This window comes from Heliangelus exortis, chromosome 7, assembly GCF_036169615.1.
Source record: "Heliangelus exortis chromosome 7, bHelExo1.hap1, whole genome shotgun sequence".
Classification (NCBI taxonomy): Eukaryota; Metazoa; Chordata; class Aves; order Apodiformes; family Trochilidae; genus Heliangelus; species Heliangelus exortis.
In genome coordinates this window covers 23,234,705-23,249,623 of record NC_092428.1, presented here as the reverse complement: position 1 = coordinate 23,249,623, position 14,919 = coordinate 23,234,705, and the positions used below count along the sequence as shown (strand labels likewise).

Genomic DNA, 14,919 nt, shown 5'->3' with positions numbered 1-14,919 from the left:
CATTTAAAAACTTCAGTAAAACCTACTTGGGATCCCACCAAACTCAAGAGCCCATATCAGTTATTCTCAATTATTGTTAACTATAAGGACATGCCAGGTACACAAAAGAGATGATTTCGACAGCATGAATGCCCTAAAATGATAACTTTAGCATCCTGCACTTGACAGAGAAAAAGCAATAATCGCTATTTTGGGAACAAAAGAAAAATACAATAGATCTGATGACTAAGTGTTCTGGTCCCCAGTGAAAAAGCAAAGTAGATCCCTGTCGTATTTAACTTGATTCCTTTGAATTAAACACTTCCATTAAAAGTTTCGCACAGTAGCTTTAATATTTAATTATGTATTCTATCAAAGGAAAGAACAAAATCTTTGCAAAGGTTTTTTTTTTTGTGCATGTGAAATATTTATCAGTGTATCTCTTTGGACAAGTTTTTTTATCCCCCAGGCTCGGAAAAAGCTTCCATGTACAAATCAGTTTCAAAACATTTTCTTCTACAGCTTGAAAGTTTTCTATATTTCAGCACCTCATGCCGTGACTTTGTTATTTCACTTGTTAATGAATGGTAATTAAATCTCTTGGCTGAAAAGGTTGGAGGGCTCCTGCTGCATTACAAAAACAATTTCTGAAAGTTACAAAAATGCCCAAGTGTCTAGAAATTAAAGAGCAAAGTTTGCTGTATTTTTAGTCCAAGTTTGAATCCCCTGGAAGGATTTATGTGGGAGAACAGCATGTCCCAGTCAGTGTGTACAGTCTTCCCAGTTGAACAGACATAATTATGTCACTTTTTGTCTACCACAGTAAACAAAATTGCATCCTTAATAATGTACATATGGCCCAAAATTCCTTGATCTTACTAACAACTGCAGCAAATCCTGCATAAACCCTATTATATAGTACCTACACAAAGAGCTGCTACATGTGTACGTCTAAGTGAAGACTTGAATTTTGCATTTGCTCAGTAGGGTTTGAAACAGCAGCCTATTAATTTCTCTTCTGTGTTCTCATCTCTTTCAGGCGCTTTGAGTCAGAAGACGAAGTCAGTGCTTACAACAGAGGTAGATAAAGGGAAAATAAAACCACATATTAAGGTATTTTGTGGTGTTATGTTGCTAAATAGAGATGAAGTACTGAAGAAGAAACATCTGCATTGTCTTCACTATTCAGTTACACCAGTGCAAGCTTCAACTGGCATCATATGGATAGATTTTGTCCACAGTTTGTAAACCAAAATTAGATTAAATCTACAATAAAAGGCCCTTTCCTGAAGGCAAAACAGTGATTTCAGAGAGGAAGTTGATTTTGAATTTCTTTTAAAATTATAGTTTCTGGAACAACCCAGCAAGAGAGGTTAGCAGGAATCTGGGAACGGGAATGTGATGATGAGTCCATTCTTATGCTGTAACTTTGGGAAGGGGTCTGCTGAGAGCAAAGCCTCCTCCAGTAAAGCGAGGAACATCAGATCTGGGGCGTGGAAATTCAGGCTCCATGTCAGTCAAGGATCGCTCCTTCTCCCTTTAGATAGAGACAAAGAAAAGGAAAATAAGTATTTCATTCTGCAGCCCAGTGATGTTTACAAACTAAGGAAATCTGTGTCCTCCAAAGTTCCTTTGATGCAACCACGTATCAAGAGATCATTAAAAAACTGTTGATTAAAGCCTGTTAGGCTAAACTGCCAAGAGTATGTGTCAGGTTAGATGTAATTACAAGCCTACTGATGGTTTTTGGAATTATTAAAAATTAGAAATAAATGAGGTCTCTTTGTGCTACTCTCCAAAATGGTCAGAGCACCTCATTAGAGCAAGTTTGTACATGAGCTCCATGACTTCAGATTTCTAATCACCATTCCATTCTAGCAAGTATATGCCTGTTTTCAAACAAACAGCTACATTCATCAAAGGCAAATATGGGCAGATATTTTTCTTTGGTGCATTTTAATGAATAAATAGTGTTATCTGTCTTTGCATTTTAACAAAGTTCTAGTGATAATTACCCTGCCTGTGACATTTGCAGAAAACTAACAGTGTGCTGTGGGTGCAGTGATAGCCCCAGGAAGTTGCTCTGCCTGAGGGTCCAGGAGGGCTTGAATTTGATGGCCTGATGGTTTGATGGAACCAGTGGTAGCTGGTTTCACTCTTTAGAGGTCGGAGAGCTAGCACAGCAGAACAAATTCAAAGGGCAGTATTGCAAGATCTCTGAGATATACCTTGAGGTTTCAGAGAAAGCCCCCAAAATACTCAAAATTAACTAAGTGGGTCTTTATGAAGAACTAGTTTATAATACAAGCAGATGGGTCAAGACTTCACAAAGGCCATTGACATTACTTTTATTTTACAGTCACTGAGACTGAGACACAAACATGAGTGCAACCAGGCTTTTGCAAAATGTAGCTTTGTCACACTAGCAACCTTTCTCTGTCCCCAGTAAGGGAAAAAAATAATTTTCTGGAATTAATACTTTTCTCTTTGTCCCTTAATATCTGTATTAGAAGAGGAAGCTCAGAAAAGCCTTGCAGGATGGCTAGTTATGCTTCCTTTTCCCAATTTAACTCATATGGAGGTGGCAGAATAGGCAAAAGATGGTACAGTTTAACTTAACCATCAAAACTATTAAAAATTGATTAAATTATATTAATTTAACACTAATGGATGTGCCAGCTAACAGCACTAAAAGCTAACATGATACATTTAAATGGCTTCTGTCACTACGACCCAGAGTCCATGCTTATTCTTTCTCATGCTCCCATGGAGACAGCCAACAGATGTGATCATCAGTATGGAAAATCCTATGCAGCCGAATACTGAAATATATTATGCAGAATTAATGGGTAAGCAACCACGTGCAAAAGCTACTGACATCCCTCACTGCAGTCATTTACATATATAGGACTGCAGGATCAGGCTTCTGGTGTGGATTTAAGCTTCATATTTTCTTAGTGATCCTTACCAAGATCAGGCTGGAACCCTGGTGCTAGAAGCAACTCAGAAAAGCAATGAGGCAGAAAAGGTGCACAAAGCAGAATAATAGGAAGACAGAAAAAAAAAAAAGCCTGACATTCAGAATTGGAGAGTAGAAAAAAAGGTTTCAGACTCACAACCAAAACCATTGGATTTTCAGCTTGCACGCTAAACAAAAACTAAATTCCTGTTGCCACTTGTTATATTTCATCAGTGTCCCATGGAAAGCTGCATTAGTTGGGTATCAAGACTTTAAATCACAAAGCAGCATTGCCTTGTGCAAATCAATAAAAGCTTTAGATGATACCTTTGTGTGAGGTTATCTGAGAGTATTAGTTCTCTTTTGTGCCAGGCTAGTCAATACAGCTATTAATGCTATTGTCCTGAAAGGATCCTCTTTTTATTAGCAAAAGCAGCCACATTTACTTCAGACATGATGTTAACATTAGCCAGCATGATAGAGATCAAGGCAGTGGTTTTGTGTCAGCTGGGATTTAGAGCAAACTGCAATTGTACCACTGAAATGCCCCTGGCTCTTTGGCTAGCATCTAGGCACCAGGCAGGGCCCAGGGAAGGAATATGTCACCAGGGAAGGACTCCCCAGGGCAGGATCCAGCTGCACAACAGGGTCTGTCTATTGCAGACAGCAACAGACACATCATACACAAATGGTAGCTTGGAAAAGGAAGGCTGCACAACAAGGATGTTTTCACCAGAATGCTGCTGGGCAATGCAAAGCCCAGCCTAGAGATTACAGAAGGTGCAGTTACTGAGGGTGTGCATATCCTTTGAAGCTGGATGTGGTCCAGTAGGTTTAACTAGGAACAAAACAATGAATCAGGGACAGCAGAGGGCAAAGCCCAGCACTTGGCCACCTCTCAGATGCCACAAAGACCAGAGAAATACAAATCAGGGCTTACAGAATGGTGGTGGCAGCTTCTGAGCCTGGGGCAGGGGCAATGAGATGCTATTGCCTGCAGAAACACCACTAACAGCATCTGAATGTACTTCCAAAGCACAGATGTCACCAAGACACTATGCTCATCAGACTACAGTCATGCCTGCATCCATGAACAACAGCCTGACATGCTGCACTAATCCTGAACTTGTCAACAGTGTAATTAATCCAGCACTAATTGACATGTACCACGAAATTCCACTTACTATGGAAGTTCAGTCACCATCACCTCATGCAATACTTTTGTTTTACTTTAAGCAACTGTGCCCCTAAAAAGTTGGATTTTTTCAATAGTTATGATACGTATTCATTCGAATCAAGACAACAAAACACGGGTGAATTTCTTCTAATCTGATGAAGGGAAAGCAACATGATGCCAGGGCCCAAAATGGAAACATTAAAACTAATGTGAAGAGGATACTTAGCTGCTGGAAATGGATTATCAGGCATTATGGTAGCCTCACATATTGATCCTAAAGCTCCAGGAAGGCCATTAGCACTGCACAATTGTTGCTAATTCCAGACATTAAGGTAACATCATGCAATTTGCAGATGGACAAAAGTCACTGTTTATCACTGACTATTTAGCTAATTCAGTCATCAAAACCGTTTGCTGATCGAACTATGCTAAGGAAGAGATACAGGCAGCTTTGAATTATATTCAGCAACATAGAGAACCCTTGGCTTTGGCATGTGAGGAAGGGACAGGCTGAGAATGGAAAAGGTAAGGAAGGACAAAAAGATATGAACAGAAAAAAACAGTAACAGATCATGCCATCTACTTATGAAATCTAAGAATCATCTCCTTAAAAGGAAAGTCAAACAGCTCTATTTTCAGGAGGTTTGGTATCACAGCTTGGAGATTCATTACCAGAATAGACTCATCTTTCAGCCTCTGCAAATGAGGTCAATTTAATGGGCCCAAAATTGGGCAACTAACATCCCATTCATTTTTTTTTTTAACCAAGATTGTCCACCAATACTCCACCCTGCTGAGACCACATCTCAAATGCTGTGTTCAGTTTTAGAGCCCACACTACAAGAAAGACATTGGGGTGCTGGAGCACCTATAAAGATGGCAAAGAAGCTGGTGAAGGGTCTAGAGCACAAGACCTGTGAAGGGCAGCTGAGGGTACTGGGGTTGCTTAGTCTGGAGAACAGGAGGCTGACAGGAGACATTATTGCTCGCTACAACTGCTAGAGAGGAGGTTGTAGTGAGGTGGGTGTTGATCTCTTCTCCCAAGTGACAAGCAATAGAACAAGAGGAAATGGTCTCAAGTTGTGCCAGAGGACATTAAGATTGGATACTGGGGAAAATTTCTTCACCCAAAGGGTGGTTAGGCATTAGAAAAGGCTGTCCAAGGAAGTGGTGGAATCACCATCTCTAGAGGTATTTAAAAGATGTGTTGCTGCGGGACATGGTTTGGTGGTGGGGTTGTCAGTCTGCTAGGTTAATGGTTGGACTTGATCTTAAAGGCCTGTTCCAACCAAGATAATTTCATGATTCTGAGCAACTGAATATTCAGTTGTGGACTGAAAGCAGCAGGATGGTGTCATGAAACTGCTATGGGCTAAGGAGAGCCATCAACTACCTACAGAGAAGTTTTTAGGCTCTGCCATCAAACGGGTAAGACATCTGAGAAAGGCAGACTGAGCATTGCTCAATTTCCTCCATCTGGATGTAGGAAGGGAACCAGACATGGATGGGAAATGCTGCTCTCTACAACCACCAGCAATGACACCTGCTGCCAGAGGGGCAGTCATCAGTCACAACTACCACATCTTGGAAACAACACAGCTCTTACAGCAGAATTATGTAGTTGCCACCTGAAGAAAGGTTAACCCCCATATAAGATGCTGCTTCACTATAATCATAACTTGTAAAATGCATTGAGTTCCTCATAATGCCTGAGGATCTCTCATTAGAAATGAGAGACCAGACACTAATCTGTGTCTTTTGGGCACCATCTAATTGGTATGAATAATTTAAACAAACTGCAGAAAGTGCCAGCAACATCTCTGCTGGTTGCTCTTCTCCTGGACATAGATCATGATAAATCTAGACCAGAGTGAAGTAATATGGATGATATAATTTAGGAAAATGAGGTAACTATTATACGACCTCAGTCAAATTTGGCCACGTTCTGATCAAAAGATGGGGTCTAAAAAACCTCAAGTGCATGCAGAAAGTTACAGAGACAACACTGTTATTTTCCCATACTTGGCCTGTTGTTCCTTGCGTTTCTGAGCCAGATACTTCTTCTTCACATTCATTAGCTCATTGGCAAGTCTTTCAATTTCATATTTGTATTCTTGGCTCTGTGATTCATACATATTCAATTCTGAGGACAAAACCTAACAAATAAAACATAAAAAGGAGAAACAGGAGATGTTAGTTTCACTTAGGCATAGTTAGTACTTTCAAAAGCACTTTTTCCTTTCACATTTGATGATGTAAGATATCACCATTTTCTACCACATCTTAGCTTCTATCATGATATTTCATTTGATTACCTCTGCTCACCTAAGGACAGTTTAGAGGAGGAAGGCTATGTCATTCAGCCACAATAAAACAGGTAAAATATGCCCCAAGTATTACGGGAAGAGTATTAATACATACATTAGCTCATAATGTTCTGGGACACAAACCTGAGTGAAATCCCAAAAGGGTCTTCAAAAATAATCAGGCAGATATTTATTTAATAGTAATGGGTTTTATTCACAGGTATACACTTTGTTACATGAAGTAATCAAATCCACACAAAGTAGTACTGGACAGTGTAAGTAGGAATACGATGCTGCTTTCATGTGAATCAGTAAATTTTTTTAAAAGTAGGAGTATGCATAGTATGTGTTCCTTCTTTAAGAAGAAGAGCTTGCCCTGGCCCCACAGAGTGGCATGCAAGCCAGTAGACTACAGCATGGTGTGCCTGAAATGCTCAGTAGCAATTGACCACATTAAAGACAAACAGGAACCGTATGGAAAACTTCAAACCACATTCAGTTTAACCTAACTTTGGCTTCTGTTTTCCATTTCCACATTGTTTTTCTTCTCCATGGAAAGCTAAGATTTGCATAACAGCCTCTTTGTTTCCTAGGGGCCCATCTGCTCCTGCATTGATTTCCTCATGGTTAGTATAGACGTGATTATGATGCAGTGAGCAGGAGAGGAGCTGTAGAAGCAGATGAACTCCTGGGGAGACTGATCTTTCATGCAGGCAAGAACAAGGGAAGATCAACTTATTCTATCAAAAAGTCACTTTTTAATATGCTTTCAAATTTTCCCGCAATATTTCTTTCAGAACCAGAAAATACTTCCTTCTAGTGACAAGAGTTTAGGACAAGTTACTCATGTCATCCTTAGAAAAGTTGTAAATCTTACATATGTGTATGCACTAAAGGAGAAATAACAAGAATTTAAGACTGAATTATCAATATATTTCCACTCATTTCTTTAAAAAAAAAATAAATCTAAAGGTCTTTGATTTGCTTATTAAAGATCTTAACAGTTCACAAAAGAGAAGGAGAATAAGCTTAATGGAAAACTGATGGTGCCCCAGAACACCCGCACAAAAAATGTAATTACAGCATTGTGCTGCACACTCATATTCTAACAAGGCATTTTTTCTATTTTAATGAAACAAACTAGCATAATGTTAAAAAAAATCAAACCTCTTCTACTGCTATCGGTTCTCCCTCCGGGAGATGCAGTATTAATCTTATTTTCCTGATCTAATATACTAAGACACGCACACTGATCATCAAAAGTCTTCCTGAAGCCTCACTCCCCCAGATCATAAGCAAAATTGTTCTGCCATCCTGACAGCCCCTCAGCCAAAGACAAAGGGCATCTCTTACTTTCAGCTGTTTTGTCTTCTCTCGGAGAGTTCGCCTGTAGAGCTGCAACTGTTCTGCGGCTTCAGGCCCAGGCTGCCGGGCCAAGATCTGCTTCAATTCCACATAGAGTTTCTCCTTTTCCTAAGAAAAAGGCAAGAAGAAAAGCTCTTAGAAAACTAATGTAGCAGCAGCACAACCGGCGATGAAATCAACTCACTGAAAAATGCAACTCAACCAGGAAGATATTTGCAGAAACAAATCTGCCTGTGTGTCAGTCTTTCCTCACTAGCCATAAGGTATTTAAAGTTGTTGTGATAGCAGTGGGAGAGCTCATTAAGAAACGTACAGCTACTTGGAGCCACGAATGAAATACTCTTAAACACTGTGATCAGTGAGCATGCTCTGCCATAGAGAACATAAAACAGTCACCAGCAAAGTATCCAGGGGTGAGAAATTAATTACTAGTAACTGTGCTTATTGCAATCTTTCTTCTTACGAGGCACACTGCCTTACATTAAGAATCATAGCTTCACCCAACAGGATGTGAGTTGGCTATAGAAATGTCAGGAAGGACTGAACAAAATAATAGCTTCTTCCATAGGAAATCCTGCAAAGCACATGTGCACACACAAACATATACATACAACCTTTCAGTTTCACTGCAGGGACACTGGGAAGGTGAAAGGCAGTATAAACAGCAACAACTATGACTAGCACAACTACCACCATGTAATTTCTCTTTGTCTTGTGTCTCCATTCATATTGGAACAGGATACCTGTGGGAACTGGACACAGCCATGTCCAAACAGAAACCACAGCATGGATCCACTTCCAGCTGTACTGAAATGTTGCTTTCTCTTGTCTTCTGAGGATTTACTTTGTTCAGTGCTTTATTCCTCAGACAAAAACCAAGCCACCTTCACAGCTTTGCACGTTATAATCTTTGTAGTATCTACCTTGTCAGGCTATGATTGTTATTATTTAATATTACTTAGCAAGATCCTATCCTTGTCTGGTACCTGGAGAGCTGGAATTAAAAAGGAGGGTTATTTTAGTGGAAGTTGGACTAGTAGACAGTAATTTTAACTGAGAAAGACAGAAATGCCAAGTAATAGGTATGACAGGTGATTATTTGCAACTGGATTTGACAAAATCCCTTTTTTGCTGCCTTTTTTAATAATCTGTGTCTTTAGAAAGACATCACATCACTTGGTGTCATTACATTTGGTCTTGCTCAGTGGTTGTCCCAGGATCTTCCAAAGTGGTTTGTTATTTTAAAGATGTGAAATTCTAGGTGCATAAGGAATCCTCAGCATTTTCTGAAAACCATGAAATACGATGGTGATAAGATGGGACCCTAAAATTGACTCACTTCAAATGATACCTTACTTTTGCAAGCATTGCTCATAAACACTGAATATTAATGAAGAGTTTCTTATAAACAAGGTTCTTCATAGCTCCTGAGACATAGACTGGAATGTGCATAATGGCAAAGTTAGACTGAGAATTCATTCTCAGTAAAGAGATGTTAAGTCAGTTGTTAAGTAACAAGTGGTTTCCATTACCACCTCCTCTTCCTGAGGAAGCAAGATTTTACTGCAAGTTAAAAACAACAGCAAAAGAAAAATCTGCCTTGTCAAAACCTGGCCAGTCAGTATTAACATTCCACCCCTGAATGTATCACAGATTTGTAAATTGGAAGAGTGTAATGGTAATTTGGATAAATATGGAGCAGCTGATGGATTGAAAGTCTTACCTACAATTGTTTTCCAATTTATTTCTCTCCTAACCTTCTACAAGGGCCAACCAAGCTCTTCAAACACCGTGCAATGGTGTGTATAATAACCCCATTTAGAGACAAAGCATGCAGTTCTCTTATAAGGAGAATCCATCTTATGCAACAGAGACTCATTAGCTGTCTGATGTATATTGTCTCCATAATCCAGCAGAGGCAAAACCAGCTGCCTGATGATGCATACCCTGCCCTTCCTGGCTAAACACTGTCCATCTCTTTTACATCTAGTCAACTAATGCATCACCGACTTACAAGCACCATATATCAGCAAAATGTTAAAAGAAAATCCTGGATACTTCTTTCCTCATCAGCAGAAGTTCATATTCATAGATTAGCACTTCCATAATTCCTGTAATTTTATCCCAGGATGCAAAAAAAAAAAAAACCCAAAACCAAACGAAAACAAAAAAACCCAAGAAAACAGCAAGCACCAGAGTAAATCTAATTTAGTGTCAAGTTACACAGACAGTCTCAAATTATATGTGACACTATCACCAAAAATGCCTTGCTTACAGCAGGTACTTTGTCTCTACACATACAAAATCAGGAATGCCCAGGGAACAAAAATCAGCACAAAATAATAAAGAAAAAAATTGGTTTCTACATTACTCTAGCTATACTGAAATGACAGACAAGCTGTGCAATTCATATTACATGCAGAAATCCTATAAATATCCAGCTATCAAACAGACACAGCAAAGAAGATGCAGAAAGACCTGTAGGGTTATATGATGTGAGAGCTGTATTCAAAGTAGCTTTCAGTTACAGTGCATAAATTAATACTCCCAGCAAATCGATCTATGTTGCTTTTTTGTTTTGGAAACATGTAAAATGCATGTACATTCCTTTAAAATGTCTGGGAACCCAATGGGCCCAGATGGAGAGAAGGTATCTTGACACTGACAAGAAAATTGTAAATCAGCAATCATGCTCAGTGGTGTATCAGTAATTAAAAAAACAAGGTAAGCTGATCTGTTTGGTGCCTACTGGATGCCAGTTAACACTCTTTTGTCCTGTGCAGAAGTCAGTAAATTCCATTTTTTTTCTGTTGGTGGCTGCACAGATGATGCTGGAGAAAAAGCTACATGAAATCCTACATCCATTGGGCAGCAATAGGTCAGTCCATCATAGCATGAGCAAGAGGGCTTCTTTTGCTTCCCCAAACTGCCTCCCACACACACACTCCCCTGGCAACTTCATGCCAGGCTGCAGTCACAATATACAACTGGCCAGTTAGGTGTTCTTGAGAGGAAAAAAACTTAAAAGTCACAAAAATGCTGCAAGGCACTACTCTTCTTAAGGACATGAAGAAAAGATCCATCAGATCTCTCTGTAACTCCAGATTTGTGCCCTAAAGCCTTCACTGGTAAGAGGAACCTACACATCCTTATATCAGGTCTACACCAGTACCAAAGCTTTTTATGTGATTTTTCTCATGGAATCCAACAGGTGTTGGACTCTAGGACTGAATCCATAATGTCAGCCAGATTCATTGCCTTATGGCATAAACTAACCCAAGCCAATGGTGCACAGATGAGGGCACATTCATTTTGTGTATGTAAGGCACACTGGGAGACTCAGGCAGAGGGATACAATCAACTTTCAGGCATCCCAAAGAGAATTTCAGCATCTCTGTGAATACTTGCAGTAAAAATTGTGTAAATAAAACTCCACGTTATTTTTAGAACAGCCCTTCCTGTCTTAGATTTGTTTTCCAGGGGAGCTCCAAAGAGCCCACAGACCTGTCTTTAGTCTCCTGCATGGCAATATGTTTCTGCATCCCTAAGTCTCTCACCTATTAATCTAGAATGGAGGGGAAAATGCTGTTTTCCCCTAAATTTAACTAGCTTCTGCCTCAACCAGAACCCTGAGTTGTCCTGGCCTCCTTACTCTAAACCAAAAGGAGAAAAAATAATTTTCTTTTGCAAAAGACTGGATGGTGTTTGTCAAATTTCAATTGATGATTCAGGACTTGGTGATCACAAGTTTGCTCTGTCTGTGGCAAGAAGCATCACTTTTGCCAGCTCAATCTTACTTCAAAAAAAACAATTGCTGGTGACCAGCACAGCACAATTTGCTTGTTGGCTGCCAGAGGGACTATCAGTCCTATCAAATGTGTTCCCAAAATGACACCCAGGCACTTCACTGCTCTGACAACAAGCAGGAGGCATCAGCAATGCTGGCATGGACCAATGCATTTGGTATTAGTTCTGAAGATAATGCAAAATTTTATATCATCTTCTCCCTCACCACGACACTAGGAAACTCCTGAAATGATCCATCTTGTTAGATAGCCCAGGGCATCATTCTGAGCCAGAGACAATGGATGGCCACACATTTAATGAAGATGTACTCACAGCACAAATAGGCCATGAAGTCCCAGCTTCCTCATTTTTATCAGCTTGTCTTTCCAAGTAGATCATTCAACAAATGTACCTGCCATAGCAGCACACCATCTTTTCCACTAGATCCATTAAAATCCTATTCTGCATTAAAAAACTTTCTACCACACAAATTATTTTTAAAACTACATATAAAAAATCCTAAGCTCTTTGTCTCAGAGTAAATTTCATTTATGCTACCTGAGCTAAAGAAATTGAGCAGTTTCTAAATTGAACTAAGAAAAAATCCACAACGAGATAAAGATGTAGAGCAAAAGTGCAATGTTCTGTTTAGTGGCAAATCCCCAAACATTCAATCTATCTCAAACCCCATATATCACTTAGTAAGGTAAAGAAAGCAACACAATAACTCTATAAGCATAATTCAGTTCCTCATGGCTCTGGTGAGGAAAACACGTCAGTTAATGTGCTATGGGGGGAGAAGGGGGGGGGTGGTTCTTGTTTACTGGCATTACAACCAAAATCTCAGTGCTATGCTGAACACCAGAACCATTTTGTTTATGATGCCATGTAGCAGCAGAGCTCCCCTAAGGAGTTGTGATACATTTTCATAAGTATTAAACAGGGCACCAAGATCTGAATTAAATACAACCCTAGACATATAAATCTTACCATAGTCATTTTACCTGTACACTTTTTTGTGTGTAAGCGTATACCTCATAGAGTAGCTGTTGGCTCAGGATATCTATGATTAAAATTCTTATGAGACGTAGAAAAAATTAGCATGTAGCAACTTTCATGAATTTCTATAACAATAGAAGAAAGTTGCCTCCAGCACTGTGAGAACTGTGCAGTTTATACTTTCCCAATAATCACTTTTCAAAAGCTTCTGTTTGTTCTTGTCTATTCCATATCCATCAGCAAACAACTTTACAAGCATGGAGTTCCATGAACAGCTTGCACTGTCATCATCATCTAGACCTTCCTTATCTGTCCCATGTGAGGTATTTTATTGGATGAACTAATTCAGGACACTGGAGTCCTTTCACAACACTACAACACTAATACTGCATGAGACACTTGGGGATTTCTTGTTAAAATGCTGCTACCAACTTGGAGGAGAAGCTAGGATCATTTGGTGAAACTTGTACCACTTAAGAAAGAGTCAGATCTGTCTTATAACTTATTCTTCCATCTGATAATAAAGCTTGTCAAGAGCAGATCTGTTTCCTTTTGCACAGACTATTCCCAACTGACTGGCATTTTCAAAACTGCTTAATTAGAGAAAAAAATACACCTTGGAGGATATTTTAAGGTTTTCACCCTTGATGATTTTTTTTTTAACAGCTAGAGCTGAATGCTGCATTATTACCACCTTCCAGGAATAGCAAAGCACAATCATTGCCAGATAAAATGCAGTTGCAACTTAATATTATTTTGTTATTATTGTGAGCTTCTGGAAATATTGGAAGTGTGTAGGAAACAGGGTTGTGTTTTGGGTTTTTTTCAGTGGAGAAGCAAATAGGCTAATGCACCCTCTCCTTTCAACTTCTGAACTTTGAGACACAAGGTTAACAACTTATGAGAAGAAAGTTGCATGGGTGCCTCTTGCTGAAATAACAGCTGCAATTCCATTCTTACAATTGACATTATGCAAGCATTTATAAAATCATTAATCAAAGCAGCTGATTTAATTACAGTGTTTATACTTTACATTTCAGAAGATAATCAATTAATTATGCCCTGTTCTTCTGTATGTGTGAACAGGAACACACATGCACAAATATACACACACAATAAAAAATGAGCTGTTCCTTAAAGATGAGAATTACCCTTGACAGGGCATGGATTGATGTAAACATTCCAGCTATTTCCACAGTGCCTGCAGCTTGCTGGTTGGACTGAAAAGAGCCCTAAACAAACTTTTGTTTCACATTCTAGTACCAATTCATCTTAAAAGTGTTCTGGGGGAGATTCAAAGGTTGATACAGATCTTATCAACAAAGAATCTAAATATTTAAGGTAAATAAGGCTACAAAGCAAACAATGGGGAGCCTTTACTGGGTAGTAATTACTAGGTACAGGGTTTCAAGCCAAAAATAAAGGTCTCTTCTCTAAATGAAGACTATTTGACTTAAAATCTCTGTATTTTCATGTCAGCTTAATGGCATATATTTTAGCTATTCAATAGCCATTTAGAGTTTTAAAATATCAGGTAATTCAAAGCAGAATTATCACAGCCCTGCTGTTAAATGTTAGCTGTTCCTGAAGGTGGAGGCTTCAGATGGGGATTTCCAGACAACCCAGCTTTTGCTCTTACTTCTGACTGATCTGACAGATGCCCTTGAAGGGTCAGAGAAACTACAAAGCTGCTTCTAGAAATGCCTACCTGTATGTCAGGCACCTATATCTCTTTAACCATCTACTTGACTTCGATCCTTAGATTTTCCTGAAAGATGAGAACACTTTGCCTCAAGTCCTCTGGTGCTCTGAACAGCTGTCTCACAGTCAAGCCACCACTTATACCTACAAATACCTGCCTAACAAGGCAGCAAAGCCTGCATACATCTTTCTGAAAGGAGAGAAGAGTTTCCCTGCACATGCCAATTACCTCAGGGTAGAAAGAGTGATCTCTGTTGCACTGTGGAACCTATTAAGATGTAACAGTGCATCTAAGAAACACACACAGCAATTCTTAAATCATAAATGCTTTTCATTTCATTTTCAGCTTCCTTCAGACTCATTGTAATTAGAATTGACCCACTGCTATACTTCAAGGAGTTTTTATTTCAGCTTCCCCTGCCTGGGAGATATTCTTAAAATACAAAAGAAATAAGACCAGGGCTAAGGGAAGGGGAAAGACAGCAAATCCTAATGTTCATCTAAAGACAACTGTTGTGCCTAAGTGTGCCATCCCTTGTTTATCCCAGCTGTATCTACAGCAAGAGAGGCACTAGAAGACTTGAGCTCTGAGCCTAAAGGATGGGAAGCAGTTAGATGATGGATGCACCGTACTTGGCAGAGACTCT

General features: G+C 39.3%; 1 protein-coding gene across 1 annotated transcript in view; it reads right to left on the bottom strand.

Annotated features, from left to right (window-relative positions):
- Positions 1-306: 306 nt before the first annotated feature.
- The window catches only part of CFAP58 (cilia and flagella associated protein 58), a 61,663-nt gene continuing 47,050 nt past the window's right edge, over positions 307-14,919 (bottom strand). The window contains exons 16-18 of the mRNA XM_071749348.1: positions 7,775-7,894; positions 6,138-6,271; positions 307-1,516 (exon numbers count right to left, since the gene is read on the bottom strand). Coding sequence (XP_071605449.1) covers positions 1,396-1,516; positions 6,138-6,271; positions 7,775-7,894 — 375 coding nt within the window. The 3' untranslated portion in view covers positions 307-1,395. The remainder of the gene's footprint in view (positions 1,517-6,137; positions 6,272-7,774; positions 7,895-14,919) is intronic.